This window comes from Anthonomus grandis, chromosome 15 (assembly GCF_022605725.1).
Source record: "Anthonomus grandis grandis chromosome 15, icAntGran1.3, whole genome shotgun sequence".
In the NCBI taxonomy this organism is placed as follows: Eukaryota; Metazoa; Arthropoda; class Insecta; order Coleoptera; family Curculionidae; genus Anthonomus; species Anthonomus grandis.
The window spans coordinates 4,488,356-4,515,478 of NC_065560.1; the positions used below are offsets into that span (position 1 = coordinate 4,488,356).

A 27,123-nucleotide genomic window follows, 5' to 3' on the forward strand; every position below is an offset into this window, starting at 1 on the left:
AGGTAATTGAATGGCTACGCCGAACAACGTTGCAAGTGACAAAAACTTATTTTTTCAGAAATTCAAAAAAATACTGATTGTTCACTGAGATATTGACAATTTAAAAGTATTTTTTCGGGTACAACGTTGTAAGCGACCGTGCTTACAACGTTGTACCGTTGTACAACTTTACCTTAAGTTTTTCGCCCTATATAAAAAAAAGCCCTATATAAAAGCAACTTGTTGAACGTAATTTCATTTCATTAAACGCATTTTATAAACGTCTTTAAATAGTATACAATATACAATATCTAAATGTTTAACTTTTATGAAATAATAATCGTACACATTGTACATGTGATAAACCTTCTTGTTAAACATAATAATAAATTCCTCAACGTAACTGCACCTCACGCACTGATATTTATACTTGAATTTCAACAAAAAACGTACATCTGGTGTAAACCACGAATAAACGTTTATTTAATTAATAACTTGGGTAGTGACGACATTCAGAATAGCTGGTTCATACACTTAATTCATTCAACATTTAAATATTTCCCTTCAACTACTTACTAACTAAACAGTGTGAAAGTCCACACTCTACTACATTTTGTCAAATACCTTGTAGGTGTCCAGAAAGATTGCGTCTAAAATGTTAACGATGATGAAACCAAACCGTCTGGGAGCACCTTAGGAGTAATATAGAGCTTTGCTTATTTTAGCTCTAAATCCAAATAAAACATCCTCTGCATAAAAACACTAAATTTATTATTCTAAGATTTTATAAGCAGATATAGTAGACGAGCTATCTCTCTCGTCAATATTGCCTAGAAAATAAAAATTGTTCCTCGAAGATCCGGTGGATTCTTCAAGAGAACTAATCGATTCTTGGGAGTTCTGCTGACTCTCGAATACGGTTTCGTAAGTTTCATCTGTTTGAGCCGCCTTTTCCTTTAAACAATAGGGCTCCACTGTACGTCGAAAATCTTTCAAAGAAAACACATCGCTCAAAGATTGTTTGATTCTCGTTTCTAAGTCTTTTTTTACAGCGGGATCGCTCGCAGTTACAACATTACGTGACTCCTTAATAAAATATTTTTGTGTGTTAACATTGTCTTGCCAATGCACCCTTTGAAGGTAATTAAAGTAATCCGATTGCAAACTAGACTTTTCGTAGTCGGTGGCTTCACGGTTAGACTTTGACGACACAATAGACGCATCTGTTTGTATAAATGTATTTTCTGTTGCAGGCATACATTTATTAATTGCCCCTAAAGTATCGCTAGAAACTTTTTCGTTCCGATCCGATATTTCGATGGTCTCAACTAAGGCATCTATAGCGGAGCAAAGTGACGTATAAACAAGTAAATATTTGTCCTTATTTCCTATATGGGGAGCAGTAACATTCACTGGCACTTTGGAAATGGAGGGACGATGTCGTTTGAGGTGTCTGGAAGGCTCTTCGATGAACGGTTCGAACTCTGTTAGGTTTGTTGTTAAATTATTGTAACCCTACAAAAAATGGAAGAGATGTGATTTTGCTATTTTACTGAGGTACATGTGAGAGCAGAAATACACAAGATGGAAATCAACTCAATTCTGGAATACGGTTAAAACCAAGCACCTCTTTGCCACAAATCATCATCAAATTTAAATTGCTTGGAAGAAGTTTGAATTGCCTGGAATAGTCACTTAAGTTGCAGGTACTTCCAAAGGCAGTTGCTTGGTTCGTCCAGGCAAATGAAAGGTTCAATATCTCACAAGGAGTTTCTTGGAACATTTTTTCAATTCTTAGAAATTACAGTAATTTTCCAGGCAGTTGAAACTTTTAAGAGTCATTTTATGATACTTCCAGGCAGTTGAAAGCGTCAATCTCTTCTACAAAATTGCTTGAGAAAAGTTTCAACTGTTCCAGTCACTTCGATTGCAAGTACTTTCAGAGGCACTTGATGCACATTGCTAAAAGTTACAGTAATTTCCCAGGTAGCTGAAACTATTAAGAATAATTTGATGATACTTCCAGGTAGTTGGAAGCATCATTCTCTTGTAGAAAATTGCTGGGAAGAAGTCTCAACTGCCTGGAATAGTCACTTCAATTGCAAGTATTTTCAAAGGCACTTGATGCACAATTTTGAAGTAACTAAAGGCTTTTTTGCTTCGTCCAGGTAGTTGAAAGGTTCATTGTATTAGAAGGAATCTGTTGGAATATTTTTTTAATTCTTAAAAGTTACAGCATTTTTCCATGAAGTTTTTAACTATTAGGAGTAATTTTATGATACTTCCAGGCAGTTGGGAGCATCATTTTCTTCTAGAAAATTGCTGGGAAGAAGTCTCAACTGCCTGGAATAGTCACTTCAATTGCAAGTAGTTCTAGAAGCACTTGATGTACAATTTCGAAGTAACTAAAGGCTTTTTTTGCTTCGTCCAGGCAGTTGAAAGTTTCAGTGTCTTACAAGGAGTTTTCTGGAATATTTTTTAAATTCTTAAAAGCTCCAGTCATTTTCCAGGCAATTCAAATTATTAAGAGATATTTAACGATACTTTCAAGCTGTCAAAAGCGTCAATTTCTTGCAGATGATTGCTCAAAAAAAGGTTTCAACTGTCTAAAAAAGTCACTTAAATTGAAAATCTGACCAGAGGTACTTTATACACAATTTTGAAGTAGCTAAAAGCTTTTTTTGCTTCGTTCAGGCAGTTGAAACGTTCAGTGTCTTACAAAGAGTTTCTCTAAACATTTTTTCAATTCTTAGGAATTCCAATTATTTTTCAGGCAGCTGAAACTATTAAGAGATATTTTATGATACTTTCAAGCTGTTAAAAGCGTCAATTTCCTGCAGATAGTTGCTTAAAAAAAGGTTTCAACTGCCTAGAATAGTCACTTGAATTAAAAATCTGTCCAAAGGTACTCTATGCACAATTTTGAAGTAACTTAAGGCTTTTTTAGGCTCGTCCAGGCAGTTGAAAGGTTCAATGCCTTACAAGAGGTTTCTTGAAATATTTTTTAAATTCCTCGAAGTTACAGTAATTTTCTAAGCAGTTGAAACTTTCAAGAGTCATTTAATGATACTTCCAGGCAGTTGAAAGCGTCAAACTCTTCGACAAAATTGCTTGATAGAAGTTTCAACTCCCTGAAACAGTCACTTCGATTGCAAGTACTGTCAGAGGCACTTGATGCACATTGTTAAAAGTTACAGTAATTTCCCAGGTAGCTGAAACTATTAAGAGTAATTTTATGAAACTTCCAGGCAGTTGAGAGCATAAATTTCTTCTAGAAAATTGCTGGGAAGAAGTCTCAACTGCCTGGAATAGTTACTTCAATTGCAAGTGGTTCTAGAAGCACTTGATGTACAATTTCGAAGTAACTAAAGGCTTTTTTTGCTTCGTCCAGGCAGTTGAAAGTTTCAGTGTCTTACAAGGAGTTTTCTGGAATATTTTTTAAATTCTTAAAAGCTCCAGTCATTTTTCAGGCAATTCAAATTATTAAGAGATATTTAACGATACTTTCAAGCTGTCGAAAGCGTCAATTTCTTGCAGATAGATGCTCAAAAAAAGGTTTCAACTGCCTGGAATAGTCACTTGAATTGAAAATCGGTCCAAAGGTACTTTATGCACAATTTTAAAGTAACTAAAGGCTTTTTTTGGTTCGTCTAGGCAGTTAAAAGGTTCAATGCCTTACAAGAGGTTTCTTGGAACATTTCTTCAATTCTTCAAAGTTGCAATAATTTCCCAGGCAGTTGTAACTGTTAAGAGTCATTTTCTGATACTTCCAGGCAGTTAAAAGCATCAATTTCTTCTAGAATATTTCTTAAAACAAGTTTTAACTGCCTGGAATAGTCACCTAAATTGCAAGTACGTCCAAAGGCACTTGATGCATAATTCTTGAGAAAACTGAAGGCTTTTCTTGGTTCGTTTGGCAGTTGAAACGTTTAGTGTCTTACAAAGAGTTTCTCTAAACAATTTTTCAATTCTTAAGAGTTCCAATCATTTTTCAGGCAGCTGAAACTATTAAGACTCATTTTCTGATACTTCCAAGCAGTTGAAAGCATCAATCTCTTCGACAAAATTGCTTGATAGAAGTTTCAACTCCCTGAAACAGTCACTTCGATTGCAAGTACTGTCAGAGGCACTTGATGCACATTGTTAAAAGTTACAGTAATTTCCCAGGTAGCTGAAACTATTAAGAGTAATTTTATGAAACTTCCAGGCAGTTGAGAGCATAAATTTCTTCTAGAAAATTGCTGGGAAGAAGTCTCAACTGCCTGGAATAGTTACTTCAATTGCAAGTGGTTCTAGAAGTACTTGATGTACAATTTCGAAGTAACTAAAGGCTTTTTTTGCTTCGTCCAGGCAGTTGAAAGTTTCAGTGTCTTACAAGGAGTTTTCTGGAATATTTTTTAAATTCTTAAAAGCTCCAGTCATTTTTCAGGCAATTCAAATTATTAAGAGATATTTAACGATACTTTCAAGCTGTCGAAAGCGTCAATTTCTTGCAGATAGATGCTCAAAAAAAGGTTTCAACTGCCTGGAATAGTCACTTGAATTGAAAATCGGTCCAAAGGTACTTTATGCACAATTTTAAAGTAACTAAAGGCTTTTTTTGGTTCGTCTAGGCAGTTAAAAGGTTCAATGCCTTACAAGAGGTTTCTTGGAACATTTCTTCAATTCTTCAAAGTTGCAATAATTTCCCAGGCAGTTGTAACTGTTAAGAGTCATTTTCTGAGACTTCCAGGCAGTTAAAAGCATCAATTTCTTCTAGAATATTTCTTAAAACAAGTTTTAACTGCCTGGAATAGTCACCTAAATTGCAAGTACGTCCAAAGGCACTTGATGCATAATTCTTGAGAAAACTGAAGGCTTTTCTTGGTTCGTTTGGCAGTTGAAACGTTTAGTGTCTTACAAAGAGTTTCTCTAAACAATTTTTCAATTCTTAAGAGTTCCAATCATTTTTCAGGCAGCTGAAACTATTAAGACTCATTTTCTGATACTTCCAAGCAGTTGAAAGCATCAATCTCTTCTACAAAATTGCTTGAGGGAAGTTTCAACTGCCTGGAACAGTCACTTCGATTGCAAGTACTTTCAGAGGCACTTAATGCACATTGCTAAAAGTTACAGTAATTTTCCAAGTAGCTGAAACTATTAAGAGTAATTTTATGATACTTCCAGGCAGTTGAGAGCATAAATTTCTTCTAGAAAATTGCTGGGAAGAAGTCTCAACTGCCTGGAATAGTCACTTCAATTGCAAGTAGTTCTAGAAGTACTTGATGCACAATTTTGAAGTAATTAAAGGCTTATTTTGCTTCGTTTAGGTAGTTGAAAGGTTCATTGTCTTACAAGGAGTTTTCTGGCATTTTTTCAATTCTTAGAAGCTACAGTCATTTTCCAGGCAATTTAAACTATTATGAGATATCTTATGATACTCTCAAACTGTTGAAAACATCAATTTCTTCCAGATAATTGCTCAAAAAAAGGTTTTGACTGCCTGGAATAGTCACTTCAATTGCAAGTACTTTCAGAGGCACTTGATGTACATTGCTAAAAGCTACAGTAATTTTCCAGGTAGCTGAAACCATTAAGAGTAATTTTATGATACTTCCAGGCAGTTCAAAACATCGAATTCTTCCAGAGAATCGCTGGGAAGAAGTCTCAACTGCCTGGAATAGTCACCTCAATTATAAGTAGTTCTAGAGGTACTTGATGCACAATTTTGAAGTAACTAATGGCTTTTTTTTGCTTCGTCCAGGCAGTTGCATGGTTCAATGTCTTACAAGGAGTTTCTTGGAACATTTTTTTAATCCTTAGAAGTTACAGCAATTTTCCAGGCAGTTTAAACTGTTAGGAGTAATTTTATGACACTCCCAGGCAACTGAAAACATCAATTTCTTCTAGAAAATTGCTTGAAAGAAGTTTCAACTGCCTGGAATAGTCACTTCAATTGCAAGTACTTCTAGAAGCACTTAATGCATAATTTTGAAAAAACTTAAGGCTTTTTTCGCTTCGTCCAGGCAGTTAAATGGTTCAATGCCTAACAAGTAGTTTTCTGGCATTTTTTCAATTCTTAAAAGCTTCAGTCATTTTCCAGGCAATTCAAACTATTAGGAGATATTTCATTGTATTCGAAAGCATCAATTTCTTCCAGATAATTGCTCAAAAAAACGTTTCAACTGCCTGGAATAGTCACTTGAATTGAAAATCTATCCAGAGGTACTTTATGCACAATTTTGAAGAAACTGAAGTCTTTTTTGATTTTGGGTAGTTGAATGTACTAAGAAATACAACAGAAGAGTGTTGCAATGAAGATCAATCTTTTATAATGAAATTGGAGAAGAGAATAAACGTGGAAATTAAAATTACTTACGATTGAACTTTGGGTTTTGCTTTTCAGGTGTTCCTTAACGGGACTCGAAGCAGTTTTAGCCTCATCTGATCCCTTATGCGGTTTTTTTTTTCTGAGCATTAACCTCCTCCTTCTGGAAATACGCCTTGTAGACTTTTTTCACGTCCGAATGCGGAATGGATCTTAAAAGCAACGATTTCGGTTTTGCCGGAACGTGACTCGATGCCGGCAACCTTTTGGTTTTTAACACGTAACTCTCGTCAAATATTTCGAACGTTAATCTGTCACTGATTAAGGGTTTATTGTAAATGTTATCGTTGATTGCTTTAAATGTTGACGCTACAGTTTGCTCGCCAACTGATGCACCATCATCCACATTTTCTATCATGTTTGATAAGCTATCAAGGCGATCAAACATTTGGCAAAAGTAAGTTTTTAAAATAACGTAGCAGTAAGTGTATTTTTTTCGTTGTTTGTTTTCATATATGCAAGGCCTTTGTAATTTATCAAGAATGGTTGTTAGTTTGTTGTAATAACTTTCTTCGACCAACTGTATGTTAGACTCTACTGCTACTTCTGCAAAAACAGAAAAATAAATATATACTTAATAATAGCAATCCTAAGTTAATTAAGTGTAAATTAATAATACTATACTAAGAATCTATTATGAAATTGTATTGCTTATTACCCAAGCAATATTAATATAGTTAATCGGATATGGTCAAGGAATATTTACTAATTGGCAGAATATACGTATATTATATACTATTCTGTTAAACAAAACGGAGAAAATTTAAAAAAAAAATCTCATTTTTAAAGTCAATTACTACATCGCAAATATTTGATAAAATTCTTCTGAAAAATCACTGTTTTTCATCCATATTATCCAATCTAGTAAGGCTGCTTTTATATTTAATATTTATATATAAAATTATATCAACTTTAAATAAATAAACTGTTTTATTAGATTAGATATTAACGACGAAAACAGTTGTTATTCATGCGTATTATTTTGGAAAACAATGATTTTCGAAAACAATTTCTTACTGGTAAGTTGTGTGGGGTGGGTAAGGGTAGGGTTAATGAAAAACGTTTTTTTTTGCAGAAAATAATTGCCTGAAAAAAAATGCATTTGGTTGGTCACTCTGACAAATTTCAGTTGTGCCAATTGTAGGGAAACAAAACAATTAAAGTTTTTGAGAGGTTATGCTTACAAATACAAAAATGGAAAATAAGGCGGCGATTACATTGGACGCGAATTCATACGAAATCAATTTGTAAGAATAAGTGGTTACATTAGATGCGTTTAAAATGATTAATTCAGTGTTTTAAGTCAATTTTTACAATGGACAGAGCAAATTCGGTTGCAAATTTGTTATACTTATATGAGACATCAACTTATTTAAAAATAATACTACTTGAAGAAAAAGAGAAACGTACCTGGGTTGACGATTATTTCTTGACACGAACCCAAAATGGAGAGTTTCAAAGATCCTTTAGAGAAATTAAAGAAAACGATGAAAAGTTCTTTCAATATACAAAGATGTCAAAACTGTCCTTCAATATTATTTTGGAAGCTATTAATAATGATCTTCAAAAATATTCAAATTTTTGAGAATGTATATCACCAGAAGAAAAGCTCATTTTAACGTTAAGGTAAGTAAAATAAACCAATTAATATTATTAACCAATTAAACCATTATTATTTATTTTAAAGTGGTGATAACAAAGTATATTAGGTTTATAGTTAAAAATATAATATTTTCAATTTGGTTGGAAATTTGAAAAGTATGTAGATGTATTATTAACTTCTTGGGCAGTAGTGTGCATTGAATAGAGAGAGAGCTCTTTGTTTGCTGGTTGGGCTGGAAGTGGTTGTGCTGGAAGTGGAATATGCAGGCGAAGGTGTTGGAACTGGTGTGAAAGACTGAGAAATGGTTGAGGTGGTAGCTTGTTGATAAGTACCTTGACGATAGATAAGTTCATGTTCTTTTGTAAGTATATCAATAAATTTTCCTCTTACATGCAACTTTTTGTGCATTGGCAAGTCTTTGAAAAATGGTACGAAACTAAAAAGAAAATGCGAATCATCATTCACGTTTTGCTGTTGCGGCCTTTGCATGCTCTCTTGAAATTGTTTTAATTTTTGTTCTTCTATTTTAAGAAATTTTTCCAATGTCTGCCCTTTTATATTATTTTCACTAAGTTTCCTTTTTTTTGGTATTTTTTTTTCGTGAGAACCTGTATCTATTATTGCCTGTTTTTTTAGGGAGTGGGGTGTTTATTAACGTGTCGTCGATTTCATGATCACTTTCTTCATCGTAATTTTGCAAATTCGCATAAGACGACGATTCAATTTCTTCCATGTCATTTTGACTTTGTGTATTACTGTTGGGAATATGTCCAGTGGTTTTCCGAGGCACAGATTGGTTTTTAACAAAGAACATATTATCAAAAAACTGCCACTTTGATTCTATAATTTCATCCGCCGCATCTACACTTCGTTTTTGCTCTAATTTCGAAAGTTCCTTCCTAAATGTGTCCTGTAGGCCTCTCCATTTTTGTCGAACAAGACTATCTGTAAAAAAGTATTTTCATGGAAAAGCATTAGGTAAAAAAATATGATTTTTGATTGATATGATATGATTTTTCCAACCGATTTCGATGAAACTTGTTTTTTGAAGTCAGAAATTACGAATTTGGTGATACAATATTAAGAAAAAGGCGTTTTTAAGACTGAGAAACCGACCTCTTTTAGTTGAATACCCGGTACATACAGCGGTGGCCAATAAAATAAGAGTGGTCGAAAATTTAAAATAAAAACAATACTGCAGCAATTATTAAAGAACTAATAGTGTATTTGGAAACTTCAATCCATTCCTCAGTTGAAGTGCTTCGGCGATTTTTTTCATAAGGTTTTTATAGTGCCTTTTTATCCCCATTAAAAAAAGCTAAAAAATTAACTCTTTTCTGTGTAGTTCTAGGTAAAATTTACTAGTCGCATTTGAAAGAGCGGGAAAAATTATACACCCCCTGAAAATTTCATGACAATTGAAGAATACATAGTCTAGATATAAAATTTTACGACTCAGACTGTGGAATGTCCGACGACGAAGGGGAAACTGAAGATCTGGATATTGAAAACAACCAGCAAGAAGATGAGGCTGAAAATGTTGAGTTTAGCAGTGAAGATGAGGAGGACAACCTTCCTCTTAGTGTCCTTAAAAATAATTTAACAATTTCCAATGAAGTTCCAACTTCTTCAAGGAGAGCTGTTTGGAAGAAAAATCCTGTATTTTCACCTCAGGAATTTGGAGATTCCTCTCCTGCTGAATCTGATTGTGAAAGTCGAAGTACATGGGCCGCAAAAGACTACCTCACAATGTATATTGATAATGAACTTTTTCAAACAATGTGTGACTGTACAAATGCTAGATATGTTGAATTAAAAGGATTATCTCTGAAACTTACGTTAAATGAGATAAAACAATTTTTTGGCGTAGTATGCCTAATGTCCTGTTTAAAGTATCCAAGGATTAGACTGTACTGGGCCAAAACAACTAATAGAGTTTCAGCGATTGCAGATGTTATGGCCAGAGACAGATTTTTTGCGATAAGGAGCAATTTAAGACTTGTGATAGATGGTGACATCTCTGAAGATAATCGTAAATCTGATAGATTTTGGAAAGTACGTCCAATTTTAGAAAGGGTGAGACAAGGATGTTTGCAGCTACCCAGAGAAAAAATTGTTGCTGTAGACGAGCAGACGATTCCTTTTACGGGAATTTGTCACATGAAGCAGTTTGTGAGAGGTAAACCCAACCCTAAAGGACTGAAAAATTTTGCATGTGCTGCTCCTGATGGCCTTGTTGTAGATTTTGAAATGTATCAAGGCAAAAATACATTTTTGGATAATACAGCTAAAAATCTTGGCATTGGGCCGTCTGCTGTTGTTCGGTTGGTAGAGACTTTACTTCCAGGATCACATATTTACCACGACAGATATTTTACAACCATTCCACTTGTTGAATACCTCCATGAACGGAATTTGTATAGCACTGGTACCATAATGAAGTCACGTGTACCAGCAGCTGTTCACTTGACACCTGACAAAACCTTGGCAAAAATGGCTCGTGGAACGTCGGAACAGTTTAAAAGGGAGGATGGCAAGTTGGTTGTTGTGCAATGGTATGATTTAAAATCTGTTCTAATGGCATCTACGGCTTTAGGAAGTCAACCAATCAATGAGTGCAAGCGATGGTCAAAAAAAAGATGGGAAATATATCCGAAATATATATAAATGAGTCCCAAGACCTGAAATTGTGGCAAAATACAATGACTGCATGGGTGAAACTGATCTCATAGATAGAATGATCAGCTACTACAAAATTCAAGCAAGGTCAAGAAAATGGACAGTAAGAACTAATTTCCATTTTTTTGATTTGGCAATGGCAAACTCTTAGGTTCTTTATCGGAGAGATAAAGCATTTTTTAAAACACACAGCTTGATGCTGCAATAGACATGCCACGAAGTATGGCTACTAGAAAAAACCCAGCAGGAAATATTATGGTTGACTCTTTATCTGCAAATTCAACTAATAGAAAAAAACGCGAACATTTCCTGAAATAGATTCTGAGATAAAAAATTCTGTAAGATGCAAATTAAAAAATTGTGATAAAAAAACCAAATTTTATTGTGATACTTTTTTATGCATAACAAGCAATAGAAACTGTTTCAAAGAGTTTTATTCTAAACAATTTTGAAATAACTGCATTTTTCGTTTTTTTTTCAGTAAAACTTGTATTTTTTTTAATTTTGCATGCAGAAATATAATATTTTCTGAATTCTTAAGCTATGTTGATATTTTTATATTTTTATTTTTAAAATGTTAGTTTAAAATGAAACATGTATTTCTTATTTTAAGAATTTAAAATATTTTTGTTTATTCTATTTTTTCTAGGGATTAAGACCCAATGTCTACTTAAATGGACAGTTTTTTTGTTAACTATGAAAAAAATAAAAAAAGTTATTAACAAAAGCTGTTTCTTTTTACACTTTTAAACGAAATTTAAAAGGATTTTTTTTTCCTAAAAAAAAAACACCTCTGGGTCCCAGGAGGCTATAGTTCTCCAGGCTGTAGTGGATGCGGACTATAAGTTTATTGCCGTTGACGTGGGAAGCTATGGAAAGCAAAGTGATGGTGGTATCTTTACACTTTCTTCATTGTTCAGTCATCTTGAAAACGATACTTTTAATATTCCCCCACCAAAAGCCCTACCAGGAACAGCCATAATAGTACCACATGTTTTCGTTGGAGATGCCGCATATCCATTAAAGACATATTTAATGAGGCCATTTTCGGGAGCAGTTCTGACACCACAGCAAGAAAATTTTAACTATAATCTATCCCGAGCGAGACGCCTCGTTGAATGTGCTTTTGGAATTATAACATCAAAATGGAGAATTCTAAAAACATAAATTGAAATTCATCCTGACAAAGTAGATTTAATAATAATATGTATATGTCTATTACATAACATAATTATAGATATAGAAGGGATGCCAGATCTGTTGCAGAGTCACAATAAAGTGAATGAAAGTAAAAATAAAACGCAAGGGGGACGTCATCTTAACAGAGCCACAAACACAGCCTATCAATAATTTTCTACAGTATTTTACTCAAGAGAATTAATTTTTTTAATTAAAAGTTGTGTTATAATCTCATTAAGTTAAAAGCAATATTATATTATCTAAAAATCACTTAGCACTTGTTCGCAAATTTTCAGCCACTTCCCTCCATAGTTTTTTATTGAATTCCCTATTATGGTAACTTTTGCTTTTCTGATCCCACAGAGAGGGCCTTTCTTGTACAAGATTTATAAACTTTTCACAATTTATCATGTTTTAATCATTGTAATATTAAAAATAACCGATATCTTTGACAACACGTTCATGCGAATTCCGATGAAAAACAAAATTATTTGGTCGCGACAAGATATTCTTACGAACTGGGCGAACTCGTAAGAACTTGTCGTGAGCAATATAACCACCCAAATACAAAAGCATTTGTTTATTTACGTCCGAACAATTCATACGAATTCGCATACGTTCGTACGAATGAAATTTCGTACGAATTCGCATCCAATGTAACCGCCACCTTACATGATTGACTTGCGTACTAAAGACCTGAGTTGTCCCGACCGGTATATATGTATGTTTGTGTGATATGTATGCACTTACCTTTTTGCCCTTTACTTGACTTTTTCTGTACATCCTTGTCCTGCTTACTGTTAGTCGCTTTATTATGAGAAGAGTCCAAAGTGTTCGCTTGCAGCGCTTCTCGCTTTACTCTGGCAGTTTCATACTGATTAACCTTGTTTTTGAAATAAGCGATCAGGTCCCTCTTGCGCGCGATTTCCCGAAGCTTTTTAACGGAAAAATCCCACAGTTTCTCGTCTTCGGGAAATCGATTTTCTTCGTAAAACCTTTTCAGTTCACCAACCGTTTTTACATCATAAACGTATTTGAAAATATTGCTCGTTTTACTTTTAATCCAGTTGGCACTTTCAAACATTTCTTGTTCGGAATATGTGAAGGAGTGTTTCATGTTTATTGGGGTACAATAGTTTCCATCTTTTAGCACGTTATTTAAAATACCTCTGACAGCCGTATCCCTTATCATTCGATCTAATTTATCTCTAATGTTCTGTAAGCGAGAGTCAAAATTCCTTATGAAGCTAAACCCTTTCAGCAATATTATCAATTTGAAGTCGTCCCTCCATATCTCTGGACGAGTGGTTAATTGCCAGTGTTCTATAAAGTTACCTGGATGGTTCACCTAAAACGAAAAGACCCATAAACCAGACAGCACTAGTACATACATGCCCGGGATATCTTATTGTCAAGAATATTTTATATCTCACTTGACATATGCCAGTAATATCTTTTTATCTTCTATAACAGATTCTAGGCATATCTCTTATAATATGAATAATATTAATTGGAAAAATGCTGTATGGAATAACATTTAGTGCAAACATGAAATATATAAATGGTGACACTACTTTTCAACAACGAAATTATGAAAATGCAATGCAGCTGGCATATTTCACAGAAATGGAAACTTGATATCTTTTTAAACATATTATGCTAGGGACATTGCTTTTGCATATTTGTGGGATATTCCGGGCATATTGCGATGCTGTCTGGAAAATTGATTATATTCTTATGTATCATCACTTTTACCTGAAACAGTATTTGAAAGTCCCTCTTTTCTCCAGGTAACAGCACAATTTCGTTGCGATCGAACTTAAACGGATGAAATATCTCGGTTGATCTCGTGTACTCTCGAAAAATCTTCAGTTTTTCATATTTGTCCCAATAAAGTCGTAGAGCGGTCTGTCCGTTATTCTCGAACGACACGGTTTGTACACAGGGCAGTCTCGAATCGGTAAAATGTTCAAAAATGACGGTTATCCTGTTCTCCCTGTACGCGTAATCACTGAACTCGGTGAACTCGTGACCGTTTATCTTTAGGCAGAACCTCTTCGATCTCACAATCAAATCGATTTCCGATTCTTCTGACCATTCGTTTATTACGTCCCTGCTTATTCTGGGACTCAGTTGTCTGCTGTCACTTTTTCTTATGATTTCCGTAACCTCGACCCTGGGTTCTTTCTCTGTGTTTAAAATCTCCGGAGTGGCTGAACCTAGAATAACCAAATTGGAAATGTCCGGCTTGTGGGGCTGGATTTCGTTCAATATCTCAGACACCTGTTGCACTTTGGCTCTTCGATAGCAGCTATTTTGCCAGCATCTGTTGAACTCTCTAGAAAAGACAGACATGTACAGTATATTTAGAAACAGAACTACACAACAATCTTTAAGAAAAATGCTCTTCTCTCAGGCAATTATGCGCATAAGCATTATGCAATTATGTGCTAAATGTTGCAAATGTATTTTATCGAAAATTACCCTTTCAATCAAATTAAACCTGGTCCTTCACAGTCATCAGATCAAACATTTATCACATACTTACCGAGTTCTTGGTACGATATCTTTTTCGTCCATAAGCACATCTGGTACTCCAACGTAAGTAATATCAGGAACTTCATTTCTCTCTTCGTAAGATTTAACTTTAAAGTACTCGGAGCCTTTGTAGGGTGGCACTTGACTTTTCAAACTTACCGGCAACATCCAGAACTCCGGATTACCCCGGTACTTATCGAAATGGGTTTCTATCTTAGTATAACCTAGCAGTAATTTTTCTTCGCGAACGCTTCTGTACGTATCGCCGCTGTTCATTAAAAGATCCCCAGGTGGGCGCCGAAGCTTCCTCGTTAAATAGTTGTGCATTTGTCTGCGTCGGTACATCCATATTTCCCAATTTAGCAAATGATCTTTGCACGTTTGGTCACGCTCTTGCGGTTTCAACTTTAGGCCGCATAAGCAGGCGCATAGTGTACGACTCTCCTTGGGCGAATTCCCAGACATTTTGATGCCAAACGTGCCAGTGAATCAACTGAATGACAAAGTGCGTCATAAAGGTTAACTAATAGGCATCGAAATTGTCATTGATCATTTTTTTTATTCAGTCGCGATTTAAATCAAATTCATGTTTCATCGGGCATTCATAGCGTCATGAGCGTCAATTCACCCGAACCTAATCAAACCGGTACGTATATATCCTTAAGGAAATTATTACCCCGAAGATGTTTGTCGCCTGTTCAATATGGTTCCTCAGAGTGTAGGTCCTGGGATATCTTATCAATGTTTTCTCAAGCCTCTTCTGGATTCTTAAGGCCTAAAAGTGGAAATATGTTTAGGACGTACCCCCTGGTCCTATATGTCCATTTTTTTTTGATAATAACAGTTTCTGTTTTTTAGAGCTAAATGAAATACCGTATGACACTTTCGAACGGTTTGCCAACGATGACATGGTCCCACTGGGTGATAATTTTAAAAACGTGCTGGAAGTGTTGGACGCCGAAGAATTAAAGGAGTCACCCATTGACATTAATATCAGTCATGTTATACCTGTTCCTACCGCCCCACCTTTGGCATGGATCAATTATGATTTGCCACCTAAAAAAATGAAGATCACTAATACGGGACACACTGGTTAGACATTTTAATATATTTTGCAATTAACACTGGTAGCAAAAAAGTAACTCATGTCTCTACATTTTTGCTAATAGTTATGTAAAGGAAAGTTGATTAGATATACACCAAACTTTGTGCCGTCTAATTGGCAGCAAACGCTTCGATTTCTCCTGAAGGATCAAGATCGTTGTTGCATGAAAAATATCGATATTAGATTGCTTTGCACTTTATAGAGACTAGATATGACTTTTTAATTCCATATCAGCACCATAAGCTTCAACAGCAGTATTCCGGAACTGGCACAATTCAATGCTTTTGACATTGAACATTGCTGTAGAAACTTAAACCAAGAAGAACACTCTAGCTATAAAGAGCATTTTAGACTATACCAGGTTGTTGGAGTTTTATTTGTTTAACTTGGTTAGGAGGATTTTCTGTGGATATTTCAATAGTGCAGATTCTGGATTGGTGTATGCCAACTCCTCTACGTATATTTCTTCTGATCCTATTATTGAGACTTAAAGACTAAAATGATAATTCGGCTAGTTTGAATCTGAGTGGAAGGCACTTATTCCGGAGTACTTCTATTTTTTTAGTGATTTTAAGTGGAAAGTGGGGCCAAGAACGACCCTATCTCTGCAATGGAGTACTAAATGGAAAATACGTATTTTCACAAATGCATTTACATTGGGGCGTTAACGATATGGAGGGAAGTGAACATACTGTGGACGATAGTTACTATCCCGGTGAATTGCACGTAGTTTTATTTAAAAGCTGTTATTTAACCCAAGAGTCTGCTTTAAAAGAGAAAGATGGTGTTGCTATCTTAGTCTACTTTTTAAAGGTGAATAAGAACGCTGCTATAAACTGCAGCATCTAACTTTCATCATTTTTAGTTGCAAGATCCTATGAACACGGAATTTCAACTGATAGTTGATGCTTTACCTGCTGTAGCGAAGGCTCATACTTCAGCGAAGATTTCACCCGTTCCGTTAAGTTATATGATGAAACAGTTTGAGGCCGATTATTTTACTTACAAAGGCACAGTCAACACCACGAACTGTATCCATCCGATTCTATGGTTAATTACCAGAATACCAATGGGTGTATCTTCCGATCAGGTAACTAATACACCAAATCTTCCTGTCTACACGAATGCACTGTCTTTAAAATCGTAGCATAATGATTGTATTGTAGATCGACTCCTTTAGATACCTCTTGGACAATGACGACGAAATAATAAAAAGAAACTTTCGGCCGATCCAGCCTATTGACGATAGACACGTTTTCCATATTCTTCCATCGACGTCGAAGTACTCGACCCTGTTGCCAGCACCCTTATCCAGTTTTGAAGACAAAACTGTGATGCAGATCTACTGTTTACGGCTGCTGTATAATAAGAGACTTCACTATCTGAGGCAGACCACCAGAAACTATGATAACCAAATGAAATCTCTTGTAGGTTTAGCGAAGAACAGGAGAAATGACGATGTAATTGAAAAGGCGCTGTTTGTAATTTCGAAACTTTTTACATATATGGATTACATTTACGATATGTTAATTATTTCATTGCAGTAGGAGCCTTTTGTCTCTTTATTTTGGGATATTTTTTACAGACGCACACGAACTTTCGTACGGCTTAATAACTTCTTATCTAGCAGCTCTGACGTTCCTCAGGGGTCACATGTGGGTCCGTTGCTTTTTACAATCTTTGTTAATGATACATGAATTATTTGTAAGAAATTGTAAATTTTTATTATTCGCTGATGATTTAAAATTATTTTTGTCTATTATTCTAATTTTTAATGTCAATCGTTACAGGATGACTTGCATAAGCTCTATGAATGGTGGTGGTTTAGATTTAAATGTTCCGAAGTGTTATTCAATAACTTTTGGAAGAATTCGCATTTGCATCTTCCATTGTTTGATTATAGTATAGGTCTCACAATTTTAAAAAGGGTAGCGGAAGTTAGGGATCTCGGAGTAATTTTCGATTCTAAGTTGATATTTGTGTCTCATGCTGAAAAGTTAGTTCAGAAAGCGTATAGACATTTAGGATTTGTAACTAGATCAAGTCAAGACTTCTCATGCTCTGTCTATAAAGTTCTGTACTGTTCGTTAGTCCTTTCTAGTTTGGAGTATGCGAGTTTCGTATGGTCTCCATTTTATAAATCGCATATTAAAAAAAATTTGAGAAAGTCCAAGCTAATGGTCATACTGATTACAAGTCGGTCATGTCAGTTCTCTCTTTGGATCCACTTGAGTTAAGGCGGAATAATTCAGACTTGTGTTTATTTTTAAATTAATATCTGGCATGACTGATTGTGATTATCTTTTACCTAGGCTGAATTTTCGGGCGCAACAATTGACTTAAAAAACTCGTCCTTGTAGATTTTGATAGTAGTTCTTATGGACAGCACAATCCTCTAACTAGAATGCAACGTTCTTTCGATGGATATAGCCTTGACTTGCACGTTTCTTTTAGCAGTATTAGGAATTCTCTCAAATTGATTAGTGACTCGTAACTTTAACAGGTTTCTTTAAATTAATTTGTAACATTGATTTATGTCTTATGATTATCTAGCTTAAGTTGTATTAATATTAGTATCTTTTGTATTATTTTTGTAAAATTGGTGGATACCGTTAATAAATAAATAAACTTATGCATCTGGACTGTTACGTTCTTCGTAAGTCTCTGAACTCTTTTGATTTTTTACAAACAATGATATTTTTAATTAATTAGAATAAAATTTATCGCGAATACTATAATATGATTGGACTGTAACTGATTACGTCGCTATCATATATCGGGGGCGTAAAAATTCGGCTTAACTCGCGTAGCGTGACATTTCTACATAACCTAACCTAAATTATATAATCTAACCTCACTAATTATATATTAAAAAAATAATACACAAGGAAAATTTGGGTTTGAGGAATATTCAAGGAATAAAAGATGTCTTCTGATAAAATATGTAATGCCCCACATCCAACAATTAAGGAATCCATAGGATTTATTGGAGGAGGCAATATGGCAAAAGCAATATGTAGTGGCATTATCAATAAAGGTAAATTTCACATTTTTCCGCTATAAATTTAGATTCAAAAATTACTTTATTGTAATAAACTTTGAATGTTATTACCTTACCACACAACTTTACACACCTATAAATAAATGTTTATTTAGCACTTGGCTAGCTTATACTAATTAAGACAAAGAAAATCTAAGGTAATTAGATTTAGATTATCTCTTTGTTGCGATGGCTTGAGTCCTATCTATCAAATCGTACTCAGAAGGTTACAGTGTCTGGGCGTTTGTCTGCTTCTAGATCCCTAAAATGCGGCGTTCCCCAGGGTTCAGTGTTGGGACCACTGTTATTTTTACTGTATGTGGATGACTTGAGTTCATTGAAACTGCAGGGCAAGGTGGTTCAGTTTGCTGATGATACCACCATACTATGGAGCCATAAAAATTCTGATTATATTAAGACTTGTATCCTTGAAGACCTTCAGATTTTATCAGGGTGGTGTGTTTCCAACAGGCTCGTGTTTAATGTAAGAAAGACGTCTATTATCGGGTTTAAGTGAGATGTTCAGAAAGAAAGAAAGAAAAGAAAGAAAATGTGCTATATTACGTAAGACAACAAAATCTTGTGTACAAGCATCCTAAAAACTAAAAAATTCCAAATTCACTTTAAATTTCAAACAAACATAACATCTAAAACACTTTACCATAAAATTTTCACACATTACCAAAATAAATTAATCATAACAAAACAGATTGAGAAAAAAAAAAGCATCTTTTTGATAAATTTCATTAAAAAATAAGTAAAGCTGTCAATAAAACAGAATTTAGAAGAAGTAAATTAAATTATTTAACAGGAAACAAAACTAAAACACTAAAATGATGTCAGAGCACAGGTTAAAAGGTATCATTAAAAAAATCATCAAGGCTATAATATGCCCTGGATAATAAAAGTGATTTTAATTCCTTTTTGAATCTCTTAACTTCTAAAATTTGTCTGATACATAGAGGAACATGGTTGTAAATTTTTTTGCTAAGGTATATAAGTGAGTTCTTGGTGAGGGAGGATGTAGGGATTGGTAAGGGAAAATCGTTAACCTGGTAAGTCATATGACCAGTGTTAGAGGGAGGTTTAGGACATTTATGAATAAGAGTAGCTGTTTCTAAGAGAAAAAAAGATTTAGAATTTTTTGAGATATAAAGAGAGGTTTACAAGAATCTCTTAACCCAGAGGAACATAGGTATCTAACTGCCTTTTTTTGAATCACAAAAATTATGTTTAATAATCCCTTGTTGCTTAAACCCCAAAAAGGCAAGCCATAATGAAGGTGGGACTCAATAAGAGAAAAGTACACTGACTGTGCAACTACCCCTCCCAGCTCATGCCCCGCCATTCTTACTGCAAAGCATCCAGAGGAAAATTTTGATGCAAGATTTAGGATATGATCTTCGAAGCGAAGGCGACCATCAATGGTAATACCAAGGAACTTACAGCTTTTGTTTGTTTTGCAAGGGCGAGTTTTCACTAAACATAAGGCCCTGAATGTCACACTTAAATCCCATAATAAAGGTTTTGCCCACATTAAATACAAGCCTGTTTGCAGCACACCACTCCGATAAAATCTTAAGATCCTTAAAAACCTGGGCTCTAACATTATCAGAATCTCTATGATTCCATAAAATGGTGGTATCATCAGCAAACTGAACCACTTTGCCCTGCAGTTTTAATGAACCCAAATCATTTACATAGAGCAAAAATAATAGTGGTCCTAACACTGAACTCTGAGGTACTCCAGTTTTAAGGGATCTGGAATCGGATAAACATCCAGATACTGTAACTCTTTGGGTACGATTAGACAGATAGGATTCCAGCCATTACAATGCCACACCTCTAAAGCCATAATTATTGAGCTTAGACAGCAGTATTCCATGATCTACACAATCAAATGCCTTGGATATATCGCAAAACACTGCCGCCGCGGACTCTCCAGAATTTAAGGACACATAGACACTCTCCAAAAAGCCGAAAACAGCGTCATGAGTCCCTTTTCCCGTTTGAAATCCAAACTGATTTGCAGATAAAATGCAATTATGTTGCAAAAAAGATAAAATTCTGATTTTTGCAAGTTTTTCAACTATCTTTAAGAGGGTAGATAATATAGAAGTTGGACGGAAATTACAAGGCTCACTCACATCTCCACCCTTATAAAGAGGGATAACCACTGCCTCCTTCAAACATGCTGGAAAGATGCCATTATGAAAGGAATTGTTTATGGCAGAAGCTAAGGCATCCAATGCTGAGTCAGGCAAAAAGAGTAGTAATTTTGATGATATTCCATCAGCTCCAGCTGATTTATGGTTTTTTAAGCTTTTAATCTCTAACATCAGTAAGGCTAACAGGATAAAAGAAAAAAGAATTTTGAACTGACACTTGTTGAATATAATGCAAAGGATCAATATTAGTATTCACATCCTTGAGCAATAAATGAGGAATATTACAGTAATAATCATTTAAACTATTTGGTCTTACTTCTGGTTCTGAAACTTTCTTGTGAGAATGCCTGAAGTCATTTATAATTGACCAACATTCTCTCTGCCTATTTGAGGACATATTCAAGCGGTCACTATAATATTTAACCTTAGCTGCTTTTATCGTCTTTCTATATAGACTACGATATTTCTGATGATAAAGAATAATGTTTGCATTAGTTGTAAACTTGCACAGCTTAGCCAAAAAACGGAGGTTTTTAGCTGAAGTTCTGAGGCCTGCTGTGACCCATGGTTTTCTATTTTTCATTTTAAGCCTCTTTTTAGGAAAACACTGATTGATCTTGTCACATAGCACATGAAATAACAAAGTAAACGGGTCAGGAGCCATTTCAACTGCATTCCAATTAGCCAAAGCTGTAGTAGAAGAAAAAGCATTAAAATTTGCTCTGCTGAAAATTCTTCCTATATAATGAGATGAAGGAAATACAGTGTTGCATGGAATCCTAGCGAGAATGGCTTTATGGTCAGAAATACCAGATGAGGGTACTCTACATGACACATCATTTAAATTTGTACACAAATAATCAATAGTAGTTGCAGATGAGGATGTTATATGTGTGGGTGAAAGAACATGCATCTTCAAGTCATAAGATTCCAATATACTTAAAAGGGATGTATGATATGATGGCAAGCTTACATCAGTGAAGTTAATATTAAAGTCACCAGCCAATATAACTATGGAGTGTAGAGACAATTGGGATAATAGAGAATCAAGTTTGTCCAGGAACATACCAATATCTCCTGTGGGTGGTCTATAAACACAAAGAACATATAAATTAAATCACTTACAAAAACAAAGGGAGAATTGAAAAACCTTCTCCAACAGAAAGCTATCATACTTATTAATTTTACAGAAAAAAGCTTCAATTGTTGGTTTAACTAAAATAGCTGTTCTTATTCGGTATGGCTTGCCTTTTTGGGGTTTAACCAATAAGGGGCTACTTAACATTGTCTTTGTTATTTGAAAAAAAGCAGTTAGATACCTGTGTTCTGCTAAGTTAAGAGATTCTTGCAAACCCCTCTTCATTTATGAAAAAATGCTAACTCTTTTTTCACTCTTTATCTTAGAAACAGCTGCTCTTATTCACAAAATTCCCAAACTACCCTCTGACACTGGCCATTTGACTAGTCATGTAAATAATGTTCCCCTACCTATTCCTACGTCTTCCCTTACCAAAAACTCATTAATTTACATAAGTAAAAAAATTTACAATCATGTTCTACGTCTCTATGTGTTAGACATATATCGGATGTTAAGAAATTTAAAAGAGAATTAAAGTCGCTTTTATTGGCTAAGGCATATTATAACCTGGATGACTTTTTTAATGATAGGTTTTAACCTTGGACATGTTGAAAAGTTTTTTTTTTCCTTTTTTCTTCTCTAGTTTTGTCAACAAGTTTACCTTTATTTAGTAATTGATTGTTTTGTTTAGTTATCTTTAATTCAAGTATGTTCAAAAAGTTTTGTCTTCTTGTGTTTAAATTTGTTCATTGTCTTGTCAATTTTTGAAATTGTATTTTTGTTTTGTTTTTTTAGCTTGTAGGATGCTTGTACACAAGATTATTCTTACGTAATATAGCACATTTTCTTTCTTTTTTTCTTAATATAGTTCAATAGTATAGTATAATAGAATTCTTTAAGTAAACCCTAACATATTTATTATACATTTTCACTGAATTACTCAGTCAGGTAATGTATTATAAGCGCAGACCTCATTATAAAATAATGACTTTTGCAAAACTGTCGCTCTCATTCATGGGATATAAAGGCTCGATTTGTGCTTAAATTTATTCACAATCTTATAAATTAGGATACAGTTCACTCTCTCTATATATACATGTATTTACAACAAGCCAGCTTAACACATATTAAGCATACTCTCTATAGGAGTATATTGAGGAGTATATCTATTAGAATTTAGAAGAATACATATTTGTGCAAGAAATTAACAATGAAAATGCATATGAAAAGTGAAGAAAGATTTAAGATTCGGGACCATGGCAAAAACAATTTGCAATATGAAAGACAAAACTAATTTTTTACATGACACCCAAATATTTAATGCTAGATCAATATCATCCCCATTTATATTAAGTTTAAAGCCAAAGAACTAATATCTATGACAAAGTATCTTAGCACCTACACTTAGTTTTTGAGGTAATTAACTTAAGTTTGTTGACATAGCCATTCATATAATACACTATGTTTTCCATTAAAAGTGTGGGTTATCAATTAACAATCCATACCAAAAACCAATATTAAAGTATCATTAACATAAATAATAAATAGCAGGACATTTCCTTGGGGTACCCCCATAAATTTTCTGTAGCAGTTGATATTTTATTATTTACCTTTGTAAAGAATATCATTCACTTATCTAGTTCAAGCTTAAGTCCACTTAAACCTTATAAAGCAAGAGGTACATTCCTGTCAATAGTCTCAAAGACACACTCTAGGTCTACAACTAGGGTTAATTTTTGTTTTAGTACTCATATCTTTTCTCCGGTTAGCAGATACTGTATTATCAGGAAAATCCCAATACAAAAGACAATTATGAGTAATATGGTAACAAAAAAAATACAACTCAACTAACAAACTTAAACAAACTATGCATATGACAAGAGTAAACCTACTCAAAAGCAATTATAAGTAGTATAATAGAAAGAAAAAACTGACCCAAAGCACCCAAAATACCTCCGCCCATCTAATACTGATCAAACCAAGAATTTTAATGAATTAACTCTAATCAATTGAGAACCAATAATTTATGCTGCCAAAGGTAACGTTTGCATCACCTTAAAGAGCCATTAAAAAGGTCAATGTTATTCTCACTATTTAGTGTGTTAAACTATGAACAGGCTCGGTATAAAGGAGCACATCTGCTTAAGTTGGTACAGGTATTCTCAAGATAAAATTGAACTGGCCTTCTTGTATGTACAAAAAAATTTAATTCACCCAAAAGGTCTGGAGCATCAACTTGATTGCACCAGAGTTTAAATAGAAAAAGTTGGCTGCTTACTTAATATGACACAATGTTTAAGAGATAAAAACCATCAGCTTTGAAGCTTAAATACTTTAAAAAATTATGTGGTACATACTCGAGCCTGTCAATATGTATCTCATAGTTAGGGAACCATACCATAAAGCAATTCAGATTTTATCAAGCTATTATATAAAGCAATAAGGCTTTCCAAATTCAGAAAATCTTTTGTGGACCTAATGAGTTTTTAATGATGCTTTTACAACTACTCTTTAAGATTTATATTCTAAAAAGAATAGGCTCACTGGCAGATATATACCACAAAACTTACTGCTTGGGAGATTTAAAGCCTTTCTATGCAATATCCAAGACAGTCAAGTGCAAAACAACTAGATGTACTCTGCAGAGTTTCTCACTCACTCAGATAAACATCTACCTCCTCCTTTTAAGACTCTGACTGAAAGTTCTTGAAAAAAATTGGTAATGCCTATGAAATTTCCTTGTTTCCCTTTCAAAACAAGTCTATCTGCTAGTCCTTGTGTTTCCTTCTATGACTGCTGCTTAATTTGGTTTTTCAAATATGACAAAAATAGGTAACATTAGGTTAATTACAAACAATAATATGAAAGAAACATCACCACTGTTTCCAGGTATGGCTCAATATAGCCAAATTTACGTCTCGAGTCCGCATATCGAAAACCTGGGATGGTGGATTCAAAATGGAGCTACAGCATCCATCGAAAATGTTAAAATCCTTGAAAAAGCCCAAATAATTTTCTTGTCGGTGAAGCCCCATATATTACCGTTAGCTGTAGCATCAATGTTAAAAACACTGCCGGCCAATTTCACCGAACCGAGACTTTTTGTCTCTATATTGGCCGGGGTTACACTTGATCAACTCTCTAAAGTAAGTATTTTTATTAAACTTAGAAGTTCGACAGTTATTGTTGTGATTATTTAGACTTTACGTCCAGTGGGTGACAACGTAAGATTAATAAGAGTCATGCCAAATACCCCAGTGATGGTGGGTGAAGGTTGTGCCGCCCTTTGTGCAGGAAACGGAGCGACGGCGCATGACGTAAAAACAATTACTTCAATATTTTCAGTATCGGGAATTTGTAAGGAAGTGCCCGAATCAATGATCAATTCTATCGGAGCATTATCTGGAAGCGGGCCGGCCTTTGTTAGTATTTCGATGCTTTTGCCTTTTTTTTCCCTAGTTTAATATTTCTAGATATATTTAGTCATAGAGGCATTGGCCGACGCTGGAGTAAAACAAGGGATACCGAGAGCGATGGCCATTGAAATGGCCGCACAAACCACATTGGGAGCAGCTAAAATGGTTTTAAGTACTGACAAGCACACTGCCGTATTGAGGGATGAAGTTTGCTCCCCAGGTGGTACTACTATCTGTGGGGTGCATGAATTGGAATCAGGAGGTGTTAGGTAAAGAGATATCTCGAATATTTATATTGAATTTTGAACGAATCAAAACTGTCCCAAGATTAGATTTTTTACTTTTAAATCCATCAATTTTAGGGCGGCAATGTTTAATGCCGTAGAAGCGGCTGCAAAAAAATCAGCACTCTTAGGACAACAACAACAACCAAAATAAACCGATCTTTTATTGTAATATTTAATTTAGAAGCTAAGTTGCAATTTAGTGTAAAGTGATTGTAGGACAATATAGAATGTAAGCAGTTCTAGTTTATTAAGATGTAATATACAGTGGTGGATTCAAATTCAGTGTTTTATTGTCTAACAGGAAACGAATCCTTATAATAAGGCAATTATTGGTAAAAATAAGCTCTTACAATTACATTACGAATAATCCTTATGTTGATATTTAAGTTTTTAAAGAGCTACACTCTTAAATGCCTAGGAGTGCTATTAAACAAAATTTCACTAAACACATCGTCACTAGTTATATTTGTAATGTAAAAATTATTTTCACTTCATGGACTTGTTATTAGCAACATTATTTTTTAAATTACAAGCAACATTATTTTTTAAATTAAAAATTGAAACAGAGCATACTAAATGTGGTTCTTTGCTGGACATTCATTAAATTAAGAGTATGCAACATAGTTTTAATATGTGTTCTTTTGTTGCAACGTAGTATAGCTCTCATATAACGGTCCTGCAATGATGTTATTCTTTTTTAACCCTTTTTGTAATTTCCTGTGGAAAAAAGAAAGACCTCTTTGTCGCTCTCTCAAATGCCTGAAAGAAATACATAATTGATTCCAGGCAGTTGATCGAGTCATTCCTGCTCTAATCCTGTGACATTCTGTCTTTTTCTATTTCAATTAACGGGAATAAATAGTATTTTACTAATTCTAAGCACTTGAAGAAGATTGAGGCAAATGAGTTCTATGCTTTTAGACACAGTTCTCGTTGTCTCTCTCCCTCTTTCAAATGTCTGGAAGAAATATATAATTATTGACTAATTCCAGGCAGTTGATCGAGTAATTAAGCTAATACTATGAGCCTCTCTGTTTCAATTGCCTGAAAGGGATAGAAATATTTTACAAATTCCAGGCAACTTAAAGAGATTAGGACAACAGGGTTTTCTGCTCTTAGATTCAATTCTTTCTCTCTCTCAAATGCCTGGAAGAAATACATAATTATTTACAAATTCCAGGCAGTTGATCGAGTAATTATGCTAATACTATGAGCCTCTCTCTTTCTGTTTCAATTGCCTAAAAGATAGAAATATTTTACAAATTCTAGACAGTTTAAAGAGATTAAGACAACAGGGTTTTCTGCTTTTAGATACAGTTCTCTCTTTCACTCTCTCAAAGGCCTGGAAGAAATACATAATTTGTCTAATTCCAGGCAGTTGATCGAGTAATTATTGTAATCCTGTGACCCTCTTTCTCTTTCTGTTTTAATTACCTGAAAGAGGTAGAAATATTTTACAAATTCTAGATAGTTTAAAGAGATTAATACAACAGGGTTTTCTGCTTTTAGATACAGTTCTCTCTCTCACTCTCTCAAAGACCTGGGGAACAAATACTTAATTTTGGATTTATTCTAGGCAGTTGATTGAGTAATTATTCTAATCCTGTGACCCTCTTTCTCTTTCTGTTTTAATTACCTGAAAGAGATAGAAATATTTTACAAATTCTAGACAATTTAAAGAGAT

General features: G+C 34.3%; 3 protein-coding genes across 3 annotated transcripts; 2 read left to right on the forward strand and 1 right to left on the reverse strand.

Moving 5' to 3' along the window:
• Window positions 1–729: 729 nt before the first annotated feature.
• LOC126744956 (MYCBP-associated protein-like) lies at window positions 730–15,323 on the reverse strand. Its single transcript, XM_050452573.1, has 5 exons — window positions 14,356–15,323; window positions 13,563–14,145; window positions 12,558–13,155; window positions 6,338–6,892; window positions 730–1,494 (listed from the first exon to the last, which is right to left on the reverse strand). The coding sequence occupies exons 1-4, from the start codon at window positions 14,808–14,810 to the stop codon at window positions 6,411–6,413; spliced, it is 2,118 nt and encodes a 705-aa protein (XP_050308530.1). The 5' UTR covers window positions 14,811–15,323; the 3' UTR covers window positions 730–1,494; window positions 6,338–6,410.
• On the forward strand, window positions 14,829–16,999 carry LOC126744963 (carbonic anhydrase 2-like). Its single transcript, XM_050452591.1, has 5 exons — window positions 14,829–14,991; window positions 15,204–15,437; window positions 16,016–16,263; window positions 16,316–16,540; window positions 16,617–16,999. Exons 1-5 carry the CDS (start codon window positions 14,958–14,960, stop codon window positions 16,995–16,997), a joined length of 1,122 nt encoding a protein of 373 aa, XP_050308548.1. The 5' UTR covers window positions 14,829–14,957; the 3' UTR covers window positions 16,998–16,999.
• Window positions 17,000–18,307: 1,308 nt separating this feature from the next.
• Window positions 18,308–25,717, forward strand: LOC126744968 (pyrroline-5-carboxylate reductase 3-like). The gene is made up of 5 exons (XM_050452598.1): window positions 18,308–18,487; window positions 24,626–24,882; window positions 24,937–25,158; window positions 25,210–25,421; window positions 25,515–25,717. The coding sequence occupies exons 1-5, from the start codon at window positions 18,376–18,378 to the stop codon at window positions 25,588–25,590; spliced, it is 879 nt and encodes a 292-aa protein (XP_050308555.1). The 5' UTR covers window positions 18,308–18,375; the 3' UTR covers window positions 25,591–25,717.
• The last annotated feature ends 1,406 nt before the right edge of the window (window positions 25,718–27,123 follow it).